General features: G+C 37.7%; 1 protein-coding gene across 1 annotated transcript in view; it reads left to right on the forward strand.

The window, feature by feature from the left end:
• The window catches only part of SCAMP1 (secretory carrier membrane protein 1), a 44616-nt gene extending 18334 nt beyond the window's left edge, over nt 1-26282 (forward strand). The window contains exons 3-9 of the mRNA XM_027671508.1: nt 5358-5456; nt 5727-5838; nt 11780-11908; nt 17551-17710; nt 19395-19496; nt 21209-21326; nt 22812-26282. Of these exons, the coding sequence (XP_027527309.1) occupies nt 5358-5456; nt 5727-5838; nt 11780-11908; nt 17551-17710; nt 19395-19496; nt 21209-21326; nt 22812-22976 (885 nt within the window). The 3' untranslated portion in view covers nt 22977-26282. The remainder of the gene's footprint in view (nt 1-5357; nt 5457-5726; nt 5839-11779; nt 11909-17550; nt 17711-19394; nt 19497-21208; nt 21327-22811) is intronic.
• The last annotated feature ends 1195 nt before the right edge of the window (nt 26283-27477 follow it).

Raw genomic sequence — 27477 nt, forward strand, 5'->3', positions numbered from 1 at the left:
AACGAAGATTTGGGGAGGGCTCTACCCACATTTGTTGCAAGCGCGTTGGTGGCTAAAAAGGCCAATACGAGATAGGCACGTCTGGTTGCAAAAGGCACAGCAGAAAGACTCCTTAGATGGTATATTCTGTAAGGCACGATTCTTTCTGCTTTGTCTTTTCTCCTCGAGAGTGATCCTGCGTGCTTTCTCAAAAGCATCAGCAGCGTTATAGATGGTGTGTCTCCAGACGTCCCGATTGGAGGCCAGAGTAGACCAGTTATGTTGATCAATATGGCCGAGGCTGAGATGTTGTTTCAGGGAGTCCTTGTATCTTCTCTTTGGGGCTCCTCTCTTGTGGCAGCCGGTGGCAAGTTCACCATAAAGCAAGATCTTAGGGAGGTGGTGGTCCTTCATCCTTGAGACGTGCCCTGCCCAACACAGCTGTGTTCTCAGCAACATGGCCTCAAGACTTGTGACTGCTGCTTGTTTTGGAACAGATGTATTAGTCACATAATCTGACCAGTGGATGTTTAGGATTGTGCGGAGACAGCATTGATGGAAGCGTTCCAGGAGACACAGGTGGTGGCAGTAGATGACCCATGATTCAGATCCGTATAAGAGAGTAGACAGCACTATGGCTCTGTAAACACTGATCTTGGTACTTTTCTTCAAGTGTTTATTTCGCCAAACTCTTTTATGAAGCTTTCTGAAAGCACCACATGCCTTTGCTAACCTGTTGTCTATCTCTCCGTCAATCTTACCATCCAAGGAGATGAGGCTACCTAGGTAATTAAACTGCTGCACTGATTTGAGCACTGATTCACCAATGGTGATGTGGGGATGATGGGAGACTTCCTGAGGTGCCGGTTGATAGAGAATTTCTGTCTTCTTCAAGCTGACTTCCAGCCCAAAGAGCTCAGCAGCCTCTGCGAAGCAGGATGTTAATCAGTGAAAATCGGCAAGGCAGCTGGGGTTGATGGAATTCCACCTGAAGTCTGGAAACATGGGGGCCTTGCACTCCATGCTAAATTTCAGGAGTTTGTACTGTGAAGTTGGGAACTAGTCGAACCACCATCAGACCTTTGAGATGGAGTCATCATCACCTTATATAAGAAGAAAGGAATTAAATCAGACTGCTCAAATTACCGTGGTATTACTCTGCTCTCCATTGCTGGCAAAATCCTGGCAAGAATACTCTTGAACAGACTAATACCTGCTGTAGCAGAAGGAATTCTACCTAAAAGCCAATGTGGTTTCAGAGCCAACAGGAGTACCACAGACATGGTATTTGTTCTCAGACAACTGCAAGAGAAGTGTAGGGAACAGAACAAAGGTCTCTATGTAACCTTTGTTGACCTCACCAAGGCTTTCGATACTGTGAGCAGAAAAGGTCTTTGGCAGATTTTGGAATGCTTAGGCTGTCCCCCCCAAGTTCCTTAAAATGATCATCTCACTCCATGAGGATCAACACGGCCAAGTCAGATATGGCAACACACTTTCTGAGCCCTTTCTAATAAAGAATGGTGTGAAACAAGGCTGCGTTCTCGCACCAACCCTATTCACAGTCTTTTTCAGCATGATGCTCCAAAGGACCACTGCAGACCTCGATGATGAAGATGGTATCTACATTCGATATTGTACTGATGGAAGCCTATTCAACCTAAGGTGACTGAAGGCCCACACCAAGACCTTAAATCATCTTATCCGGGAGCTGCTCTATGCTGATGACGCTGCCCTTGCTGCCCACACAGAAGCAGCTCTGCAGTAGCTGAATACTTCCAAGGCAGCTGGATACTTCTGTTTGTTTCATGTTAAGTAGCTGTGGCATTTCTTTTGCTTCTCAGCTTTGATTAGGGTTATAAAAAGAAGTACTTTAGTTTGGTAGGAAGACTTAGAGCAATGATGATGGTTATTTCTTAAACAGCTCAAGGGCAGGCAGTTTCAAAGTATCAGAATTCAAGGAAGTGGGGCAGAAGGCGAGCTTGGCTGAGCAGGGATTTTTTTCTAGGATGTAGGTAAAAAAGGAAAGTATATGGACATTGGAAGCAAGGACAGGTGACACAGAAAGGCTGCAGAGAGTTTGCCACTGCAGGGAGGAGATTTGTGGGGTCAAAGCTTTATGAGCATTCAAGCTAGCCAGCAGTGGATGGACAACAAAAAAGGGCTTTTTAAAAGTTTAATAGCAAAAGGATGTTTAAGATAACATTGGCCCGTTACTTGAGTAACCTCACAAATAGGGATGTAGACAGAGCAGACAAAGGACCCCTGCAATCCTGTGACTTGGGGGCATTATAAACTCCCAGCCAACTCTGAAGTTGTTCAAGACTAGCTGCTCCAGCTGGATGCGCTTAAGTCAATGGCACCTGATGGAATTCATCCCAGCGTATTGAAAGTGCTGGCCAGTGTTATCATGAGTCCTCTCTCCATTATATTTTAGGGGTCTTGGGAGTGTGGAAAGGTACTGGAAGCTGGCAAATGTTGTCCCTGTTTTCAGGACAGCTCTGAATTAATTATAGGCCTATCAGTCTCACTGCAGTGCCTGGCAAGATTATGGAGAAGGTTATTCTGGGAGCTAGTGAAAAACACTTGAGACAGTGCAGTCATTGGTCATAGCCAGTATGGGTCCATGAGGGAAAGTCCTACTTAGCCAATTTAAGCAGGGAGTTGGACTCCATGATCCTTATGGGTCTGTTCCAGCTTGAGATATTCTATGATCACAATGCTTTCTTCACTAGATTCTTTATCTATAAGATTATTTGTGATACATGTTATGTACCTGTTGTGCATTCAGTTCTGATCTTTGTATAATAACCTGGAAAAACACATTAAAGCAATATTGAACTTCCACCATTTGGAGGTAATTTTTGAGCACTGATAACTTTGTTTCCTTGTGCACACATTATGAAGCTAAGCTAAGTAAGTACAAAAATACAGTTGTAAATGAAAACATGGATGGCTTTTTCTGTACTTAACTGAAGAAATACTACTGTATTTCAGCAGCAGGCTGTATCACGTGAATACAATGGCTAGAATGTAACTTTTGCTGGGATTATATTCTTAATATATGTATCAACCTAGCAGAAATTCTGGAGTGATACCAGCAAAAATTAACAATGGATGTTGAAGCAGATGCATGATTTTTTTCTTGCCTTTCTATACTACTTCTGATTCACTTTTAAGCTCTTTGTGTACTTTGTGCATGAATTCCATGAAGTGATATGAAATAAATCAGAAGTGATACTACGCATTCATGAATAGTGTAGACATACTTACTGTAGCTTAAAAATAACTTCTTTAGATGTACCATAAAAAGAGACTTCTCGTACTGGCTTTTTGCTGCTTTGTCAAGTGTGCTACTGGGGAAGGACAGCCTTTGGAAATGTGGAAGCTGTTTTCAAAGAAAGCTTAGGAGTTTAAACTCCACCAAACAAAGTGTGAAACCATAACGCAAGCTCAAAGCTCTGAGTTAAAATTTGGGCAACAGCTTGGGAAACTTTCTTTCCTGGAATCAGGAAGCTTATGCCATCCTTTAAGATTTTAAGAATACTAATAGAAAATAATGATATAAGAAAAAGCTAAATGAATTGTTTCTTTGCAGGGTAAGTGTCTTAAACTTGATTTCTCAATAGAACAGACTTTTGAGAAGTGACAACTTGGAGGAAATATGTAGTGAGCTGTTAAGAAAACTAAGATGGAAAATGGCTAAAGCATGAACTGGAATCTATGTCAGTGGACTTTGTACCAGAGGAAGAAACAGGGGCAGCTGTCACACTCACTATAGAAAAAGGTTTTAAAAATATTCAAGAAATTAGGAAGTCAGGAGGTACGAGTTCTTTGCTGGGCAGTTAGGAGCAGGGGAGGAAAGTCTACTAATAATAAATGTTATTTGGTTGGTTGGTTGGAGTTTTTGTTTGTTCAGGATTTATTTTGTTGGAGTTTTTTTAGCAGACCTGTACACAGACAGAGGCTTTAATCTTCAAGCAGACATGGAAGTTGTCTTGACTGCTGTTTCATTCCTGTGTTAAGTAATGGACTGTAGCACACAGATCTAACAACATGAGACTCAGAGCAGCTGTTTGCTTGCACTGCAGTGCTTGAAATGCAGTATTCTCCTTCGTGTTATTACATGGTTCTATGGTTTTTAAGGTGTGAGGGCTGAAGGAAGACCATTATCCTGTCTATTTCTGAGAAATGAGACTGCTCTGATATCTCAATATTCTGACATATAAGATGAAAAGATAATTTTGAAATGCTGGAATCAGATGCTGTTGCTGAGATGTGCTGCAATATCACACACAGAGGTGAAGTTCACTCAGGTGTCATATTTTCTCCTCAGTGATTGCATCTGTGTATTTTAAAAGATTGCAATAATGTGATTCAAGTCATAGCTTGCCAAGTTAATGATATTATTTGATTCCTGCTGTCTTTTAAGGTGCTTTTGTGTTGAAAACTCGAAAGTTCTCTCTGTATCTTTGTTCTTGATTTCAGTCTTATTAGGAACAAGTGGTTCTCTGTATCACAAGATGACAGAACAGGGAAGTCTTTCAAGTTGCAAGCTCTACACAAAGAATTGTAGTTTACCCCTAAGCCTATTTAAGAATAAAATACATTGTAGTAGTGCTATACTGATCTGCTTTGGTCACGTTCAGTTGATAACTTCATTCTAGGCAACTTCAGTCTTTTTCATTTGTTTGATAGCTGCAGGTTAATATTGTGTGTGATAAAAAAAGTGGAGAAAATCAGAGAAAATGGCAAATGGCAATAAGGAGGGGAGAAATTAAAACAAAAAATCAAAAACTGAGCCACTGAAAGCTCCTTATAAGCTGTATTCTTATAGATGGTAACCAAGTGAGTGAATTGCCAGCCAGGTACTACGGTACATGCTGGTGAAATAGTCAAACAATGGATTATGGATCTTGAACTGAAAATTTAATATGGTACATTGCTTCTCTCGTTAGCCAGGTGATATAAGCCTTTGTTAAGTAGAAGACTCTGGAAGACATTGTTAATGAATGCCATTGTGTTTCAGAATTTTAATAGATCACTGTTAAATGCTGCAATTCTCTGAAACAGAAACTGTATTCATATTCATGTCTGAACAAAATTAAAATTCTCTTTACTTTTGACTGATTTATAAAATTCCATGAGTATTTATCAGAAGTAGTGCAGTGTGAAACCAAGTAAGCAGAACACTGCACCACAGAGTACAGTTAACATCTTATTCCTGAAGGTTTTAAATATTGCAGGCAGCATATCAGATTTTCAGTTTATCAGTAATACTTCCTTTAAAACAACTAGATTGTTTCTTACAGGTTTAATGAAGAGAAGTTTATTAGAAAAGGGGACTGTTTCCCAGTAATTGTCTTTTGTTTTCTTAGCCTCCTCCAGGAAATGTGAAAATGCCTAATGTACCCAGTACCCAGCCAGCAATAATGAAACCAACAGAAGAACCACCTGCCTACACACAAATTGCTAAGGTTTGTCTGCAACTTGTAGGCACTTTTTAAGGTTCTTTTTAGTTATAATTATTTAAATATACTTCTGGAATGATGTCTTTTATAAATAAGCGCTGCTTTCCTAATTAAAGTTAATACTGCCTTTAAGTAATTGGTTACTATGTGAATTTGTGCAATATTGGGTCAGTCTTCAGCCATAACTGGAGATGCTTAATTGTAGCAAACAGACTTGGAATATTTATGCTGTGTTCATACTTTTTAACAGTATCTAATGATGCTTGTTTTGTTCAGGAGCATGCCTTGGCCCAGGCAGAACTGCTAAAGCGTCAGGAAGAACTGGAAAGAAAAGCAGCTGAACTAGATCGCAGAGAAAGGGAAATGCAGAGTCTCAGTCAGCAAGGGGGTATGCATGAAAAATATACTTTAAGTTTCAGAAATTTCACTTTTTCTTAGGAACTGTATTAATTTGACAGTGATGTTGTGAAGCAAATTGAAGAGGGATTTTTATAATGTCTTCAGGAAAAGAAAGTTTATCTCCCTTGAGACACTCCATGTAGTGAATAAAAACTAGTTTGTCCTTTGCAGATTTTCCCTGGAAAACTTTTAAATGTGGCCGCTGTTAGCTATCAGCTATTTTTGTTCTAGATTAGTATCTGAGTAATGTTATTGAATAGAAATTGAGCATTTTGAGATGAAGTGAAAGTAACTACCTAAGTAACATCTCTTTAACTTCTCATCTATCAGTATTTTTAGCTGTCGGAGAACTTTTCTGTTTTGAAACATTTTCTTTTTTTTTTTTTTCTGTATTACAAACATAATACTCTATTCAAATAGCAGAAAGATCTATTTCATTATTAATCTTTTATTAATTTTTATGACACTTTGGAATCCATAGTCAAAATCAGCATCTCATTTTGCCACAAAACTCTGTACTCTGCAAAACCATCAGTTTTTGTATAGCAATTTCACAAGATTTATATATCCTCTTAACTGGAGATAATTTGCTACAAGTAGATCTATGGGAATATTCCTTTTCAAAAGGAAGAACTTCAGACTGGAGTTCAAAAAACCCCAAAACCCAACAAAATAAAACACTGTCTGCAAGGTTGACTTCACGTGGTCTTTTCAGTTGTATCTGCAATTCTGTTTTATTTTCATATGTGCTGGTCTTTTTTTACAATTCTGATTTGCATAATTTCTTAGTAATTCAAGTTGTTGGGGAATTTTATAGAATATTTTCAGTTGGAAGGTACCTACAACGAATCACAGAATCATGGAACTGTGTAGGGTTGGAAGGGACCTCTGGAGATCATTTAGTCCAATCTCCCTGCCAAGGCAGGGTCCCGTAGAGCAGGTTACATGGGAACACGTTGTCATGGGTTTTGAATGTTTCCAGTGAGAGAGACTCCATGGCCTCCCTGGGCAGCCTTGTTCCAGTGCTCTGCCACCCTCAAAGTAAAGAAGTTCTCTCTCGTGTTGAGATGAAACTTCCTGTGTTTTAGTTTATGGCCATTGCTCCTTGTCCTGTCATGGGGCACCACTGAAAAGGGTCTGGCACCATCCTCTTGGCACCCACCCTTGAGATATTTATATGCACTGATGAGATCCCCCCTCAGTCTTCTCTTCTCTGGATAAACAGGCCTAGCTCTCACAGTTTCTTTTTATAAGAGAGATACTCCAGACCCCTTATCATCTTTGTGGCCCTTCACTGTACCATCCTTGTAGCTGTACCCTCCAGTAGCTCCTTGTCTTTCTTGTACTGAGGACCCTAGAACTGGACACAGCACTACAGATGTGGCCTCATAAGGGCCAAGTAGAGGTGTCAAATCACCTCCCTCCACCTGCTGGCCACACTCTTCCCAATGCACCCGAGGATACCATTGGCCCTCCTGGCCACAAGGGCTCACTGCTGGTTCATGGTCAACTTGTCATCCACCAAGACTCCCAGGTCCTTCTCTGCAGAACTGCTCTCTAGTAGGTCAGCCCCCAACCTGTCCTGGTATTTGGGGTTATTCCTCCCCAGGTGCAGGATCCTGCACTTGTCCTTGTTTAACTTCATCGAGTTTCTCTCCACCCAACTCTCCAGGCTTCCAAGGTCCCTCTGAATGGCAGCACAGCCTTCAGGTGTATCAGTCACTCCCCCCAGTTTTGTATCATCAGCGAAGTTGCTGAGGGTGCACTTGATCCCTTCGTCCAGGTCATTGATAACAAGTTGAATAAGACCCAGTCTTGATCCCTGGGGAACACCATTGACTGCAGGCCCTCAATTGGATTCCACTTGGCTGATTGTGACCCTCCGAGCTCTGCCATTCAGCCAGTTCTTGATCCACCTCACTGTCCATTCATCTAACACACACTTCATGAGGATGTTGCAGGAGACAATGTCAACAGCCTTGCTGAAGTCGAGGTAGACATCATTGCACTGCTCTCCCCTCATCAACCCATCCTGCCATGCCATCACAGAGGGCTATCAGATTGGTCAAGCATGATTTCCCTTTGGTGAATCCATGTGGACTACTCCTTATGACCTTTTCTTCTGCATGCTTGGTGATGACCTCCACAATGATCTGTTCCATCACCTTCCCAGGGATGGAGGTGAGACTGACTGGCCAGTAGTTTCCTGGGTCCTCCTTATTCCCATCTTCATTGGCTTTCCTCCAGTCATCGGGCACCTCTCCTGTTCTCCATGATTTTTCAAAGATGATGGAGAGTGGCTTAGCTACAGCATCTGCCAGCTCCCTCAACACCCGTGGATGCATCCCATCAGGGCACGTGGATTTATGGGTGTGAAGTCTTGTGTAGCCAATCTCTAACCCCACCCTCTGTGACCAAGTGGAGATCTTGGGGTCAAGATCTGGAGGGTTAAGGGTTCCTTTGTCCTTCTTCTCTTACTTCTGAGGTATGGGACTCCTGAGGGCCGACCTCAGCACTAAGGACTGAGGCAAAGAAGGCATTCAATAAGTTCACCTTATCTCTGTGTCTTCTGTCTTCAGGACACCCATCTGATTCAGCAGTGACTCCACGTTTTTCCTGATTTTCCTTTTGCTGCTAATGTACTTGTAAAAGCACTTCTTGTTGTCCTTGATATTGTTTGACAGACTCAATTCCAAGTGGGCCTTGGCCTTCCTTGTTGCATCCCTTCATACCCTAATGATGTTCCTATAGTGCTCTCATAACCTGTTCCTTTTTTCACATCCCATAAATTTCTTTCTTGTGTTTGAGATTTATGAGGAGCTCCCTGCTCATCTGTGCAGGTCTCCTGCCCTCTTTGCCTGATTTCTTGTCATGAGAATACACTAATCTTGCACTTGGAGGAAGTGATGCTTGAATATTGACCAGTCTCTTGGACTCCTCTTCTAGAGCCCTATCCTGTGGGATTCCTTTAAGTAGGAAGATATAGAAGGCAGCTCTCTGGAAGTTTAGGGTTCTAGTCCTGCTTACTGCTTTGCTTTTGTCATGCAGGATCCTGAGTTCCACCATCTTGTGGTCACTGCAGCCAAGGCTGCTCCCAACATTCACATCTTCAACCAGTCCCTCCTGATTTGTTAGTACGAGGTCCAGCAGCACGCCTTCCCTTGTTAGCTCTTCCACCAGTTGCATCAAGAAAGTTGTTATCAATGACTTGCTGAAGCTTTCTGGACTGAGTGTGCCAAGCCATGTTGTCCCTCCAACAAATACCAGGGTGGTTGAAGTTCCCCTGGAGAACCAGGGCTTGTGACTGCAAGGCTGTTTCCAGCTGCCCATAGAAAGCCTCATTATTCTCCTCCTGATCAGGTGGCTTATAGTAAACACCCCCAACAGTGTCAACCATATTAGCCTGTCCCTTAATTATCACCCATAAACTCCCAACTCGTTTGTCTGTCCCTGGATAGAGCCCAATACATTCCAGTCACTCTCTGACACAAAGAGCAACTCCACCACCTCGCCTCTGATCTGTCATTTCTAAAAAGTACACTGCCATCCATGACAACATTCCAGTCATGTGAGCTGTTCCACCATGTCTCCATATTTGCAAAGAGATCGTGGCCCTATGACGGCACATAGATTTACAGGTCTTGTTTATTCCCCATGCTGCGCATTTGTGTACAGGCATTTCGGGGAGGTAATCAATGATTAAAGCACAATCCATTGTCATAAAAGCCAAAATCTTCTGGATGGCACCAGCCTCAAAGCCAAATGTTGATCTGCACTAGCTTGTGTTTCTGGCTGTCCCCATTTCTCTAACTGGTGGGATAGATGAGAAGGTGACTTTGGCACTGATATTTTTCACCTGCCTTGCCAGGGCTTTATAGTCTCCCTTGATCCTGCCCATTTTTTGGTGTCATTTGTACCCGCATGAAAAAGTACCGGTGGGCAATAGCCTGTGCTCTTGACAAGCTTGGGTACTCTCTCAACACCATCACGGATTGTAGCCCCCTGTGGGCAGCACAACTCCTGTGACTGTATGGCAGGCTGGCAGATGGGTGCCTCAATGCCCCTTAACAGACAGTTGCCCACTACAATAACTCAGCATTTCTTTGTATGGTAACCACCATGTGCAGGTTCTCCGTTTTGGCCTTTAAAGCATCATACCTGTTTTTGATCTGAATGTTGGAGGGTGGAGGTTGAATTGGAGCCCTACTTTTGTAGGGTCCAATGTGTGTTACACTCAGTGGTATCCATTGTAGGTGTATGGTTCTGAGACTATCTATCTCTGTTTCAGCCCTTATAATACTGTGTACCGTATTGCAGTTTGTCTGCCTGCTGCAACAGGCCATCAACCTTTGCACACTTGTTCAGGTACCAGCCTTTCCTCCAGAAGTATCTGGGCATTCATTGCAAGCTACCACCTGTACTGATGTCTCCTTCCTTACCAGTTCTGTCTGGGTGGATGCATCAGACTTCTCAGGGGCTGTCTCAGTAGACACACTCGTTTTGTTTCTGAGACAAGTGCCCACCATTATGGCAGAGACCTACAGCACTTAGCACTTACCTGAGGTGTGAACCTACCTGCAGATTGCAGCACCCTCCCTGCTTACCCTACTTATGCAAACTGCTGCACCACATTCTGTTCACTACGTTCTGATTCGCTCATGCTTCATTAGAGCCATTTAAGTCTCCCGCAGTTCTCCTGGCAGTGCGCCCTCTGTACCTGATTGGCTTGTGAGAACTACCAGGTCCTGATGCTGTCCTGCTGCTCAGGTGTCCATGAGCTTGGGAACCCCCCTCTACAGCTTGATCTAACACTCACCCCTGAACTCACCTTGGTCGCCTCTGCTGCCACCCCACTGACTGACAGTGATCATCTGATCTGCACACTCGTTTGAACTCCTTTGAACATACTGTAGAGTTGTCTTGATAGGAGGACAGGGTCTTTTGTAATACTCTAGCTGTTTGCATTCAATTGCCTTAAGATGCTGGCTGCATATCTAGGACACTGTTGTCATGTGTTGTCATATTGACTACAGTGAAAGATCTTCAAGCTGATAGGCCACCTCAGCTCAATGCCTTCGGTCTTCTCTGCTCAGGTCCTGAGCAGCATTGCATTTGAGCATGTGCTGCTTCCTATTTCAACTAGTTCATTTGGGCATGTATCTCCTGAATCCAGAGGTTGAAATGCTATGGTAAAGGTTTGCTGCAGCAATTGTCTCAGTTGAATCTCTGACTCTGTGCTTGGTATGACTCGTGTTCAACAGAGGCTGTGATTAGATAAGTATACAGGAAATCCATGTGTCTGATCCCCACACAACTGTATCAAAATAGATTGATGCTGTAGGGGATATTCTTGTAAGAAAAAGGTAATTACAGACCATTTCAGTAACTGTCTTTCTTGAGATTTTCTGCCTTTTAGGTAAGTTTTGACTGTAAACTATAGTGGAAACTAGCTCAAATTATTAGAGATAGTCTGTGTTAAAAATACCACAATGCTGAAAATGAAGAATGCTTTTCAGTCCCCTGTCTTTGTATTCAACAAAGTATGTGAGTATGATGGGACTTAAGGAAAATATTAATATAAAAGTCAAGGAACTCTGAGAAATTGTTTTTCTGCTCATCTGGTTTTTTGGTGAAGAATTCTCTTTTCTTATTAATTTATAAGAATTGTCAGATTCTTGCTCAGTTGTTTATGTAGATAAATACTGTACTTTCCTTGACCTGTCTATACTTAATTGTATTTTATTTCTGTAGTTTAATCTCAGTATTATGTAAGGATTGCTCTTAAAACTCAGGGGTTTTGGTAGCCCAAGTTATCCATCCACTTAAAAAACTCATGCATAAAACAGTTTGAACACGTTCAAATGTATATCTCTTTCTGGTATAACTATATTATAAAGACCATTGTTTTTTCTTTATTTTCTTTTTTGCAGGTAGAAAAAATAACTGGCCACCTCTTCCTGAGAATTTTCCAGTAGGTCCTTGTTTTTATCAGGATTTTTCAGTAGACATTCCTGTAGAATTCCAGAAGACAGTAAAGATTATGTACTATTTGTGGATGTGTAAGTATTTTCCTTTAAAGAAAAAAACGAAATGCCTGTTCACACTTGGTGATACATACCCACTACTTTGGCTTTTTTAACATCTGTAATGAAAAATTACTTTAAATCTAGAAGCCAAATGTTGAAGCAAAATCTTATGGTTTACTACAGTTTAAAAGTATTGAATTATTTCATAAAAACTTCCACAGAAAAAAAGGAGGATTATCCTAAGGCAATTTTGTTCTAGTTTATTGCAATTTTCTAGTTTGAGTTTCTCTGTTGTTGTAAATTGAGCTTTGACCATTTATTAACTTAGAAATAATTTCACTGTTTTAAAAATCAGATATTAAGAACTATAACTCACAATTAGTGTAACAGACTTTTGAGTTTAAGAAGTGTAATATCCATTTAATCTAATATACATAGTTTTATATAGTTTAATACAGTTTTTCATCTATAGCAGAGGCTTAGTGTCACGTTAGGCTATTTTAAGAAATAGTGTCAGTTAGCTGAAGAATCAGTCCATGTTAAAACTCTCTTTGTACGCAAAGAATGCTCTACACCATCTTCCTAGGATTAATTTTGCTCTCGTTCTGATGCTGTGTTTTGACTAGAGAGATGTTGGATTAAACAAATGTACAGATGCACTCTTGTTTCTTCTGCCTTGTCCAGTGTGATGAAAGCCTAATAAATACTCTGAGACTGAGGAAATTGCAAATATTTAGGTACTTTGATGCCTTTAATGTATTTTTAACATTATGAGGAAATGGGAATTTCAGACATTTTCTGTATTTTTTCATAGCTTCAGACATTGTTAGCAAATCTCCGTAATTTTACATGTTACTCTGGTAATCTTATTGCTGTGATTGAACCCTGTAATTGAAACATCTAAAATGACCAGATGGCATTGAATCAAGTCTATTCCATTTCATCATAATCCACAACTTTCTGTGGGAATGACCCATTGTGGGGTCATTAATCTTCAAATAAGCAACTGTAGAATGTATGACTAGTCACTCTCATAAAGCTGACAGGTAATTAAGATTTATATGAAATTTAAGATGAAATACTCAGAATTTTAGGATGGTTACTAATTCTGGCCATTTGGAGGACTGAGTTCTGAAAGTGTCTGTGTTTCAAACAGGAAGTGAAGTTGGGCAGGGAGAATTGGAATATTAATACTCGTTTTAATTTTCTTCTTATGGAAGCAAATAAAGGAAACAACAATGTTATATTATTTCAAAATATATGGAGCTGTGCTTTTATACTGGCATGACAGCTCATCTTCTAGGTAGCCTGAGGTTTCAACCAAGTCTTCTTGCACTTTTCCTTCTTTGACTCTAGTACTCTCTGACTTAGGATTACTCAGGAAGGAAGGAAAAGGGCATAATAAAGGAAAAGAAAGACAAAATGTTTTTCGAGCTTGAAAAAAAAAAGGATAAAAAAGATAGAGTATAGAACCCCATGCCGTAGGGTTGGCTGTTGAATCATTCCTTGAGACTCTTCTTTCCTAGGATCACATTTACATGGCTTGGCTCATTTTTCCTTAGACTATTTTTCCTCAGTGGAGGACTTACTACTATCGTAGAGCAGCCTGCTTCTGTTTGCCACTCTACTCCACATTTTATTTCCTCTTCCATAACTTCCTATGTCTTGTAAGTTCTAGGGGTTCTGTGATCATCATCACATTTGGATAAATCTAGTACTGCATTCTCAGCACTTAATAAAATAGGTTCGTTTTCCTTTTTAGCAGCCCTGGGAACAAACCTTCTGTTTTAGTTTTCTGTGTGTTTCCACAGTTAGTATTAATTTTTATATCATTAATCTTGGATTTTATATCCCTGAGGAAATTTCTTTACCCATTTAAGATCTATATGCTCTTATTTCATGAGAAAACAAGTCTCTTTGTATTAATTCCTCTTTTAATTCTCATTAATTCCTCTTTTAAATTAATTTCTCCTTTTGTATCAGAAGTCAGTTTTTTAATTCCTTGATGTGGTTTTATCTTTGCACTTCTTTTCCCCCTGAGGAAAGACTTTTTTCTGACTGTTTACATGTTTTTTTGAACTGTAACAGTCTATTAGCAATGGCTTTTCGCAGTTGCTTTTAGAGCTTTTCTATCCTATCTTAGTTTTGTGACCATTGCTGTTTTAAGGTCTTGCACATAAGAATGACAGTTTCCCTGGCTCATTAGCACTGAGCAGCGCTTTTTAGATCTTGTTATGTTATTATTATGTCCAGTGTCAAGCACAATGTCTCTTGACCTGTACTAACACCAAAAATCTTTTGCCTCAGAAGCCTGTGTATTCCAGTTACTTTGCCCACAGGCTAATAGCATGCACCAAATAAACACTAGTGATTTTCAAATAATATTCTTATTTGAAGTTACAAACTGAAGAGGTTTTTGTAGAAAAATAATACCCTTAAGTGGCAACTTGTATATTTTTTTTTTTTTCTCTTTAGGAGTTTCATCTCATCCATCTTCTGTCTGAGGATATGATAGATAGTATATATATCAGTCTGTGTAGATTTTTGCTCCTCTGTTCCTGGGAACCTCCAAGTATGGACATTCCATAAACTCTCTCCAAGCCTTTTCTAGTGTGTTGCTGTCTTTTAGAATTAGAAGATGTTTCTCAGTATATAATTTAATTCTCCCCTCTTGTGTTTGATCTTCACTGTTCTATTCACTGTTGTTATGGAAAACACATTTGTCCCCATTAGTCATCTCCTTTTGCCTTAATTAGCATAGTTTGCTCAGCCTTTCTTTATGAGTGATCTTTTCCAGAGGTTTGACTGACTGGTTGGTGCCTTATAGACTCACTGTTTCGTTCACTCCATATTATTATGCAGGTTTTTAGTGTATTGCATCAGGAAATTTAAAAAGAACCCCTTCACATTTTTAATAGCATGTACTTATGTGGTGATCTAAGCCTGAATATATATTTAGAATATATTTTTTCCCTGTGGAAGATGTTTCTCTTGTTTGTAAAACATGTTAACAGATCTCTCCCAAAAGAGCAGAACAGACAATGTACAAAAGCCTAAACTATATTTGAAGCTACTCTTCAAGGATCACATGCTCCAAGGTTGCATGTGATCAAACTTGCCCTGTCTTCACTTGTGAGTGGCCTTGTGACTTCAAAACCCTCCATTCCATAGGCATCCCATTCACCTTGAGGCAGCCTATTAGAGAATGACAGTCCAACTGAATCCTGGGAAGAGGCACATCCTTTTATCTTAGTGTGAACTTTGGTTTCCTGAGAATACCATCAGTAAAACATTACTGAAATTAAACTTAGTACAAAAATGTATTTTCATGCAGTCCCCAATGGGAAGCAAAGTAATCATCTCAATTAAGTAAATGCCAGATAGCATCAGTGGAACTTGTGGTCTTTATCTACAATACTTTTTCAGACATTTATGGATGATAAAGTGTAGTTAATTAAGACAGGGAATATATCTAAGTAGAATTCTTCTGTTCAAGGGCGTTTACACCACACAAAAAAAGAAGTCGAGTCTGGATATTTATTAAACTAATGTAATTTCCTATTGTTGACTATTATTCTGGCATGAATGCCTTTCTTTTTTTAACCTCAACTGTTTCCACAGACAAACTAGGAGAAGGCTTTCTTGGATCACATGGAGCACTGTATTGGTATAGCTGTGAAGTTGTCATATAGACCTTGCATGTCCCAGACCTTTGCCAAAGCCTTAGGTCATTTCAGCTCCCTGGTGGTCATTGTCTTCTAATAACTTGTATCATGGTTTAATTTGTTGAGGCAAGTAAGTAGAAGGTACTTAAAACTGTTACCCTGCACATACAAACACCTGTCTGTTCATACAGCAGCAAAGCTTACCTAGATCCCTTAGTGAAGACGCTGGTTCGAAGGACAAGTGATTTTCTGTACCTTGCAGCAAGCAGAGAGAAGGGCAAGTGCAGTGAAGCAAGAATTGTCAGCCAGGTCTCCTTGTCTTCCTTGGTAGCTTGCTAGTACTTGGTTTTTGCAGCTGAGATTCTCTGTTGCAGTAGTGAAGTGGACCCCTGTGTTGCTGGTTTTAGTATCAGTAGTGGGTGTGACGTTTTACCCCTCTTCTGCACTGATGATATTCTTTTAAAACTTGTTGTGTTACGATAATTGCCATTACAAAAAAAAAGTAATTTTTGAAAGTTTGAACTCCACCAGAATTTGAACGTTTCTAGTAATCTAGGGTGTCTCCCTCTTTTCCAGTATTGAGTAGAAAAAGAGAGAATACACCTTTCTTATATTTGTCAAAAGGAAGGCAAGAACTGGGATTTGTATCCTTTGTTGTGCTTTATGAGGCACACACACACAAATTCTGAAATGAGTTGCTTTTCTGACCTTTTGGGGCAGTGCTAAGATATGTAGGTGCATTAATTGCCTTTTATTTAAAAGCACCTGGTGCATTTTCTTACAGGAAAATGTGATTTGTCTGAGGGAAATGTTTTGAGTTTTATCAGCCATTCATGTGATGATCTGTGCATTTTGCTTTTAAGATTTTTTTTACCCACTAAGTTGATTTAGAGCTTATTTAAGTACTGGTTAACGCAGCAGCAAAGAGGAGTATTTTTTTCAGAATCCTTAGTATCTAGCCAGTTCTTCTGTTGACCTTATCTTGCAGTGGAATGACTAAAGTGTTTCTCTGAACTTAAATAAAAAAAAAAATCATTGCTGTCAGGACCAGCTTGTGCACACAGAGTGACCAATACCCTACTTTATTCTGGTCCACAAGGACAGAAACTGTCCTCTGAGATAGCACTCCTGAACCACGGGTTATTGCTAAACAGAAAAATTCATGTTCATCTTTTAACTTTGGCAGAACTAACTTCTCTCTGCCAGACAGCATGAAGGTAGTAGTTGTAATGTTTCTTAATATTGCCATACCTTATTCTAAGAAGTAAACTTACTTGAAATAAAATGTGAAGTCATAATCCAAATGCATTTTCTTTAGTAGGAATTGAATAGTTAACCTGTAACAAGGTCTGCCAATGGGAAAATGATAGTACTGAGCTAAGAATAGAGCACCAAAAAGGCAGATGATCTGCCTTAGACCAGTGTTCTAAGAAATAGTTGAATATGTAAAATGCGTTAAAGCATTAGAACAACTTCTTGCAAATCTTGTTTTACTGAGGAACATTCCTAGAAAATGGTTTTTTTGTTTGTTTTATTATATAGAAGACAGGTTTTCATTGAAAGATTTTTTTGGAAATTTTTCTTTTCAAATTAGAATGCTTATTTTGTGATGCAGTTTATGTCATTTATAAGCTTTATCTCAAAAAATATTCATTAGTCTATTAAATATTTGTATTCAGTTGTTACTGTAGAAAAAATACCAATTATTGCAGCTGTAGAAACCTCCTTTTTTGTCATTTCATGTTTGAAAATGTCAGAATTTTTGCTATATACCTGGTAGTACTTGAATTTTCATGTTCAGTACTTTCACTTATGAAGAGAGGGTTTACCTGAAAGTTAGAAAACTATATAAAGATCAGTTTATTGTTGAGAGCATTGAGAGAGTACTGATTATTTTCCACATGCTGATGATTTGTTTAAAATGCTCAGTTTGGGTATCACTTTAACAATTGTAATCATTTATTGTATAAAGATAACCTAATAAAGACTATTTTGCTTTTGTTTCTACAGTCCATACAGTGACACTGTTTCTTAATATCTTTGGATGTTTGGCCTGGTTTTACGTTGATGCTACACGAGGGGTTGATTTTGGATTGAGTATTCTCTGGTTCTTGCTTTTTACCCCTTGTTCTTTTGTCTGCTGGTACAGACCACTTTATGGAGCTTTCAGGTAACAACTTCAGCTTGACTTGGGATATTTAAAAGCTTACCAAAATGCATTAACATTTCAGAATTTGCTTAATTATCATTATAATAATCCTTTAATATGCTTTCATTAGAAACAAGTAGTATGTTTGCCATTGATTCAGTTGTTGAATTTGAAATATACATGGCAATAGTTAGTAATGTCATGGAATAACCTTTAAAGTACTTATAGCTTCTACCATTGACAAAATATTTGCAGTAAATATGTAATTTTGTTGAAGTTAGTAAGGGCTGATAACAGTTGTAAAGAAAATTCTCATTAAATCTCTTGTCTCTTCACACCAAGAATTTCAGTAGGTTAATAGTAAAGAGTGTCTTAAATTTTTGGCTTCCTGAATGAACTGCATAAACAGCTACACTTAAAATTTTAAGTGATAGACACCTACAGTATCTGTAATTGAAGTAGCCTGAGATTCTTAAGATTGAATAGAGCAGGTAGATAATAAACAAACTAGTGTTTTTCCTAGCTCTTAGCAATCTTTGCATGCTTCACAAGTCTAAGGTGTGTGACAGCTTTGTGTTTAAGAGTAGAATGATGTGTTTCATGCAAAATTGAATTTTTTTGGTGAAGATCAGGATGTAGAGATTCCAAATCCTGTACTCTTACAGGATTTCTTGTGAACTTTTTTTTTTTTAACACTGAAGTGATTCAGGATATTCTGAGTTAAAATGCCCTTATTCTTGTAGAGAAAGATTGATGGTCAGATATTGCAATTAAGTGTAACACTTAGACTAAATGAGATGTTTATTTTTGCTAAGCAAGGAGATATTGGTGTGCCCACAAATCTTGGAGGAATCATATAGTTTAACTTGTATTTGCTCTGTAGGAAATCCCAAGCTTTCCTTAGTGAATATTGGTTGGCTGGAAAAGGAAAACTACTACTTGTATATTCCACTTTCAGTCAGTTGCTTAGCTGAAAACGAAATAGTTATTGAACTGAACTGGTTGAATAGAAATTAGCAAACTCTCTTCTGCAGGAAGAGCTATTAAAGGCAAAATCTGATACTGATAAGTGATTTCTGCTTTCTTAAGAACTCCAGTAGCAAGCATATCATATGATAATTAGTTTTGATAGCAATAAATGGAGTCTTTTTTGAGATTTTGCCTGTACACTTAGTTGTGTCTGGGTTTTCTTTTTTACTTTCAGTCTTTGTCAAGCTGACATTTTAGTAATTTAAACAGCAAACCTATTTTGTATATTTTACTTCAAAGTAAAAGCTGCTTCAGTATTCTGGTGTGCACTATGTTTCAGTAATTCCATATGAGATTTTATTTTCTTTTACAAGTAAAATATTTTATTCCCATCTTGCCACCACTGTAAACTTCAGTCTAAAAGTGGACCAGAATTCTGTTCTTTGTGCAAACTTATATGTTTAGTCAAAGAGGCCCTGCTGTGTGCTGAACAGAACTGTTCTCACCTTTCTTAGAGGTGCAGGTGGCAAAAATACTATATTAAAGAAGAAAGAGCAGCTCTTGTAAATAAACACTCTACAAAGCCACAGAATTGCTCATTTCAAGTCACTTTTCATAAATGAAAGGACTTTTCCTCTAGTTAATACAGAAGAAAGTTAGATTGGTACTATAGAATTTGCAAAAAATTATAATTAATTTTCTGGCTGCTTTAATCTTTTCCCCCCACCTCTTTCAGGAGTGACAGTTCATTCAGGTTCTTTGTGTTCTTCTTTGTATATATCTGTCAGTTTGCTGTACACGTACTTCAAGCTGCAGGATTTCAAAGATGGGGAAACTGGTGAGTATTCAGTTTGCTATAGTGCTGTACTGTCTCTAAGGCATTCATATTTGACTACAGTTGTATGTTTTAAAAGAATAATCATATGTTCACGGAAACTGTTACATTTAACATTCAAAGGAATGCATTTTTGGAGTGCTCTTAACTAGGAGAAGTGGGTGAAATTCATCCCAACAATGTGAAGTACTACTGTTAGAGCTGATCCTTCATTGTAAACGACTGAACTATTCTTTTATACATGACCTCCTCTATTTTGGTGGTATGAGGAGTTGTTACTCGTTCTCTATTTAAGATATAGGAAGGTGAAAAAAAATTGTATATTTGCATATTATTTTGTGTTCATTAGTTATTTTAGTTATATTAATATACTACTTATTGAGGAAATTTGTGGCTAAAATTCAAGGAATGAATCAACAATGTATTTGGGTAAATATAGTGGTATATCTTTGATATTTGAAAAATGTGTTTGTCTGAGTCATCTCCATATTCTGTAAAAAGTTGATTTTTCTTTTAGATGTTTGTAAAAATGTAAGCTTTTACGTGAATCTTGTATGTATATTATCTTTTATTTGAGCCTGTGATGTCTGATATTTAGATTTTACAAGGAAAAGCTGTAGGGAATCAGTCACTGTCTTTGAAAAAAAGGAATTAACTGAAAGCATGGTTGTAGTAGCCAGCTGGTAACATGGAGACCCGTGACTGGCAGTACTGTAGTTGGAAAATGACACTTCTCTGTATCAGTACTTTTTGCTGTGAACCTCCAGACATATGTAAGGCAGACAGAACAGCACTGGTTTTACAACTGTTGTGTAAGGAAAGATCCTGTTTTATTATTTTTGCTCCGGAATCCTCTGTTTTGTTTTTTCATTGAAGCCTGTGTGCTTTTAAGCATGCTTGGGGAAGGACTATGCAAAGTAGACAGATCATCAGAAAATGCTAAGTATAGTTTGGATTTTGGAGTTTTTTGGTAGATTCCAGTGGCACATAGAGGATATCAAAGCAATTTGAAACAGGTAGAGGAAAGTTTTAAGGTTGGGAGAATTGACTACATTTTTTTGCTTTTTTTTTTAATGTGGAAGAATCCTTTCCATCTTAACATAGGGTTTTTTGGTCTTAAGGCAACTTCCTTTTTTAATTTTCAAGTCTGATACTGTTGGTGTCTGTTAGTGTTTCAATTCTGAAGAATGGGGAAATGTTTGAAGTAGATGTTGAGATAGCAGTCTTATCTATTAGTTCAACTGATGCTATCTGCTTAAAAAATTATCATATTAGCCTCAGTTTAGAAAGCGTCACTGTGTAGATACAGTTAAATGAGTCTTCCCACACAGAAGCTGTGTATGTGTGGCGTGTTTCTGTTTTACATTTATAGAAGTTAGAAGCTATGTTTTTAGGGATATTTAATCTAAAATGACAGTATGACAAAAAACCTGAAGAAGCTGATGAACAACTCTAATTTCATCACAAATCTGCTCAAGGATAATAATCTTTACTACAATTTTTCATATCGTTTCACTGCATTCTTTGGGAAAAAATGGAAACTAAGCTATAAAAGCATGTTATAGAACCAAAATATGCTTATGTAAAATTCCCATGACTTTTTCTTGAAAAATATTCAAAGCTGATGAGAGTTTTTAAGTTTTCTTTGATGTGGATACCTTTGGTTGAGTGGTTCGTTGCTGTGCTAGTAAAGTGTGTCCTTTCTCTTTCTTCAGTGGGTGGATTTCATCTCTAACTGGACTTAATAAGAGTATTCCTGTTGGCATTATGATGATAATCATAGCTGCACTTTTCACAGCATCTGCTGTTATCTCATTAGTTATGTTTAAAAAGGTGAGTTACATATTATTCCTATGTTTGATCTGGATTTTGCTTTCTATCTTGAGAGGCACTCTTTCACAAAGTAGTGGGGATTAAATCACATTCCTGGAGGCGAGCCTTATCTATTAACAAGTGTATAATTTTGCTTATACTGTTGTGGAGCTACAAAGTGGACATATTTTCTGCAAACTGAAATGGGGAAAGATACCTCTAAATAAGAGAAATTGGGAGGTAACCCCACCGTGAAGGGGTAGGTGAATGCACTGGACACTGTGATTGTAGCTGTAATTGCCAGGCTGTAATTTTGAAATCTGCGGTGATTTATCAGGCACAGGGAGGTGTAATTCAAGTGATTGCTAAGTTTCACCTCTTATCAAAATCATTCCTATTAAAATCAATAAAAGAGGAGTCCCAGCACCTCAGAAAAGGAATTTTATTTCTCCACTTCATTATTTTAACATTTTATTGCCATTTAATGATTCCAGAGCATGAAAGCTCAAAGAAAGATTCTTGTTTCTCATGGTTACTTCTGGTGAATTTCCATCCAAAAGATTTAAGTTTAGATACTGATGTGCTAGTAAATTTTTTATGTCATTGAGATGAAATGTAACCAAGAATTCTGCTGATGATTGTGCTGGCAATTCGAATAATTCAACCTCAGAATTAGGCGTAAAGATTTTCACATATACAAACTCTTCTAGGCCGTTTACAGTAAACTAGAAATTTTAGGTATTGCCTGGAGATGTCCTTTCTTGTTTTCTGTATAAATACTCAGTGGAGAAAGAAACAAGAAAGAAAAATGTATGGTGGAATTTTTTTTTACACTTTTCTTACTGTATGCATCTGGATTCTTTCCAAAAACCTGCATACTCCTATGTGACCTGGTGTATCCTTATGGGCGAGAAGTAGTCACATTTATAACAAAGAAAAAAATTTCAGCATTAATTTTCCTGCTACACTGGAATGAAAATGTCTGTGCAATATTATTTGACAACTTTATTGTGACTTTACTGAGCAAGAGACAGAAATAGCATTTGAATTTTAATACTCAGGTAATTGGAAGTTGCTCCAGACTTTTTGTTTGTCTGGTTTTGTTGGGCTTTTTTTTTTCAGTATATGCCATATTGTTTAGAGTGTTTGTAAGTCACACCTGTAAGTCATACTGTTTATACCTCTGGTTATTATGCTGAGTTATTGGTCATCACACTAGTTTAGCAGATACATATCTGTATAGTTAGGATATTTTATACTTTTTTATATTCAGTCAGAGTATAACTTGTTCTTGTAACCAGTCAAATAATTAAAATGTTTCTAAATATTGATGTAGAAAAAAGGTCACGAAATGCACATCACACATTTTAGTAAATCTTATGAGACCTCTCTGAACTTGCAGATAATTACAGGTATCCCCTACAGTCAAATTGTGTGTGCAACAGGGCAGTCAAAGTTCTTGGAATGTGTGGCACCGTTTTTTTCACTGCTGTTCCCCCTCCCCAGGTGCACGGCCTCTACCGCACGACTGGTGCCAGCTTTGAGAAGGCGCAGCAGGAGTTTGCAACAGGAGTGATGTCCAACAAAACTGTACAAACTGCTGCGGCCAATGCCGCATCAACAGCAGCCACCAGTGCAGCCCAAAACGCATTCAAGGGTAACCGAATGTAGGGAAACAAAGTCATCACGGATCGCTTTGATTGTACTTTGTTTTCCAGTCACGTATTCTCTAAAAGTCTAGATCAAAATTCACACAGCATGTTTGTCTCTTCTGCAGCTGTGCATGGGTAAAATGGGAAATGATTGGTTAATTTTATTATAAATTTATTTATTTTAAGAGGAAAACCATTTTTTGCCCTTCTTTAAGATGTTGTGTTCTAGAATAAAAAAACTTTCCATAATTAATGGAGGATAAATAATTTCAGCAATTGGCCTGAGAATGAACTGTGGTATATAATGATCAAATAATTGTATTAACAAGTTTTTTAGTGGTTCGCTCCAGTATTTTTTAACTTCAGGAAAGCACTTTGGATCAATTATTTTTCTGCGTAAGAACTGATTTCCCAATTCCTACTATAAGAAGTGGGGTAGACCAAGAGATACAGAAAGTTAGGTTTGGCTACTGCTTTTGCAACTTCAGCAATTGCTGGAGGTGAAATACAAGTAAGGTATAGACTATAACTTTTTTTTTTAAGGTAAATCTTTTGATATAAACCTGTAAGTTTGCATGAATACTGTTATCTGAATTTGTTTAACTAGTTGTTTGGTCCAGAATTTACCTGTGCCACTTTATAGCATTTGTTTGTATCTATTTCCACGTAGTATTCTCTACCTGTGAGAAATTACTATGGTGCATAAGCATTCTCTGTAATAGAATGTGTAATGCAGTGTACAGTTTAAGGAAGTTAACTGGTGGTTTCGGTTGCAGGGCTAAATGATTATGTATCTACTATTTTTAATTTCAGTGTTCATGTATTGGGGTAATAATTTTGCTGAAAAAGAAACCAGTATTGACTTTTAGAACACTAGTTTCTTGTCCGCCTTCCCTCTTCTATGTGCAGTGGGTTTTTTGTTTTATTTGGGATTTTTTGGGGGTTCGTTGTTGGTTTTTTTTGTTTTTTGTTTTTTCAAGTATAGATTTGTGTTTAACAGTGGTACTAAATCTCTAGCCTGGTCAGTCACTCTGTTTACTGCTTGTCCAAACCCCTAAATATACAGTATTTAATTTTCTAACAGGAATATTGTCTAAAACCAAGCCCTTTAAGCAATGGCATTTAACAGACACTTGAATTAATTTTAATGTTAACTCAGCCATGTCTGTAGTGTGGTTTAAGCTGTGGGAAAAAAGCTTTTAAACTATTTTGAATTGCCAAAGTGAGAAATGTTCATCTCTAATAAAGTTAAATTTTTACTCATTGAACTGGAGACCTGAGAGGTTAAATTGGTGCTGTGAAACTGAACAATCCATAATAATTTCACAGAATATTCTGAGTTGGAAGGGACCCAAAAGGATTATCAAGTCCAACTCTTAAGTGAGTGGTCCATATGGGACTGAATGGCCCATAATGGGGATCAAACCCACAGCCTTGGTGTTATTAGCACCATGCTCTGACCAACTGAGCTAATCTCAGGGTGGTACATACCATCGTAATATTTTAGAATATCATATAATCGGATCTTAGTATAGTGACATGTTTCTCTCCTTTGAAGATTGTTTGTATTCTTGGATTGCTTAATGAGTCTTACATACAATACTTGGGCAGTTTTTCAAACCATTTTAGAAAATGAAAACAGGAAAGACAACATCCCACAATCTGTGTAAGTACATACCATGGCTGAAATTAATTCAGCTTTTAAGGTGAATCACCTTTATTAAGACAGTATAATATTCTAAGCCTCCTCCATGTGCTGAATGTGAACTGAATTTCATGGATTCTTTTTCACTACACTCTATTCATAATAACAGAAGATCATTTAAAAAAAATACACCCCTAGCTTAATCCCTGGATCAGTAGGATACTGTTAGCATGAAGTCCCCTATTAGTCTCCTTTCTTTTACTGATTTCTTTAAATCCAACTTGAATTTGGATAAATGTCATAGTAGCTTCACCTATGCTGAAGTTCATATTAATGAATCCATTTGCTTTAAATACTCTATGTAACAAGGCCACTAAAATTTCATACTAGTGGACATGCTAGCAGTGAACTTAAATTTGTATGGAGTGTTTTTAAAGCTTTACAGATAAAAGTCACTGTTCTCTGCTAAGATTGGGCACCAATCTTCTAGCAGCTGTATATCAAGATTATTCTTTTCATAATATTTTAAACTTAACTTGAAAGTTGTATGTAGGAACTCTGCTATGGATTACTGTTAAATCTAAATTTAGGCAATTCTTACAGTATCTCTTGGATAGGAATCCCAGAGACATCATCCTTACGATTTAACTGAAGTTGAAGATGGCATAATAGCATACATTACCAAAATATATTATGGGGGGAAAAAATACACATTAGGAAAAATACCTGAATTTGACAGGTAGATTTTTTTCTTAAATGTTTAAAGGTTCCTTGAGGAAATATATGTAATGTTCTGTGTATAAGAATTGTTGATTTGTAATGTTGTGAGTTGGATGTACAGATTTAAGCCTTCTGAATGAAATTCAAGGTTCTGTTACACATGAATTGTTTAGACCAGAAATCTCTGACACTTTGCAGCCCAAAAAGGAGGGAGAAGTTTGTTTAGCTTTGACAACAGAAGGCTGAGATTGGCTAAAATATTTTGTATCTAACAAATACTAGACTTTACAATCTCTTATTAATTAATCAGAGTATGGCGCCCACTTGAGTTGTCATTTTGTAGTATTGTAACAAATTGAGTAAAAAGTATGAAGTTTAAACACTGGAATGTCAGTAGTCATTGATCTGTAATTTAGCAGTTGTTTTTATTTATCTGAAGATGTTTGTATATTTTGTAAATTACTAACAATGCTCTGCCATCCTGGTGAATGTATATGGTTCTGCACTTCTTCCGTCCCTTTGTTGCATGTATGAGTAGTTCAGAAGTTTTGTATATTTATTGTATTAACACAGTGTCATAGAATAAAAAAAGACTTTTTTCCTGGGTGTTTGCTCTGTATAGTTTCAACTAATATGGGGATATTTCTTCTAACTGTCAGGATTATATGCAGGGAGGATGATGTGTGTAAGTCTGACTTGCTTTTTATAATTCTGTATATAGATGCTGTAATTCTGCTGTGAAATGGGGAAGCAAAAAGTTCACTATCAATAAATCTGGTTATTGAGAATTAGTCTACTCAGCTGTTACAAAGAAAATTCTTAAAATACTTGCAGTTCACTTTCTTGTGCTGTAAACTCACGAGAGGTAAAATCTAAACATGTTCTTTCATGTCTGAATGAAATCCTAGAGGTATTAAGTGACTCTTAATATTGAAAGTAAAATGAAGTTGCTGAAAACAGTATTGCTTTGGTAGTGTTCATTTTTCTAATTTGTGTCAATGATCAACATTTCTGTGTCACTGCTGTCTTGTTTTTGTTTTTTAGGCACTATCACAATCTGTTGATTTTTTTTTTTTCATATAATGACAATTGTAGCATCTGCTCTCAGGTATACTGGGTTTTCTTTGAAGGGCAAAACAACTTCATCTAGACTGCTGTGATATAGTTAAGTTTGCAAATGCACAGTACAAAGGACAGTGTTCTGAGGGAAAGTCAGGATTATTTTGGGAGATGGCAGACTTTTGAAGACACTTGCACATGCATACAAATCAGTATTGAAATGTTCTGTCAACTTGATCTATTTCTTTGTAATTTACAGATCCAGGGTGGCATTGACAGCAGACTAAATGAACAGGTTTTTTAAATGTCAGTATGGTTGTGCTGTATGATCCAGTCACATTTTACGGTTAGAATTATTACACAATTTTAGTGTTGTTGGGGGGAAATAATTCCTCTGGTTTGTTAAGGCTAGTTTTCCTCAAGGAGTTGTGAGCATGGAGTTGGGAAGGCACACACACCCCAAGAGAAAAGCATGGGGGAAGAGAACTGTGATTAAAAATATTCAGTGATACTTCTGGAAATATATTTCAGCCAAGGAAAAGGGACACACCTAGAGCATTCTGGTTATGAATCAGTAGTAAGGCACAGTAGGTTTGATAATTAAAACAATTAGGTTTGATTCACATTAAAATGTGTGAGAATTAGTTTGTACTTTTTTTCTACAAATTAATTTTATGCTTGCAAGTAGTTTTAAATCTCATCAGTAGAAAAATCAGGAATATTTACAAAGGAAGTAGGTGCAGATTCCTTAGCTCAGCAGTAGAATGCCAGTTCAACTTTATGCAAGGATTAAACTGGATACTGAATCACACACTACTGATGGGGAGAAAAAAAGCATTGCATGAAACACTTGTGGCTCATGCTGCCGTACATTTTGTTCTGGAAAAAACAGCTTCAGCTGTTTAATTGAAGCTCATCTAAAATGTGGTTTTTGTTGGATGAAAGTGATTACATCAAACAGTGATGCTTTTAATTCATTCTGTTGTGTCTCAATACACTCAGTGCTGCCATATGACTAATTTTATATATATATATATATATATCCTGCTTCAGTGAGTGTTCCTGCACGTTGCTGTTACATCATTCAGTGGTGAAG

This window comes from Neopelma chrysocephalum, unplaced genomic scaffold (assembly GCF_003984885.1).
Source record: "Neopelma chrysocephalum unplaced genomic scaffold, ASM398488v2 Primary Assembly neopelma1_97102, whole genome shotgun sequence".
Classification (NCBI taxonomy): domain Eukaryota; kingdom Metazoa; phylum Chordata; class Aves; order Passeriformes; family Pipridae; genus Neopelma; species Neopelma chrysocephalum.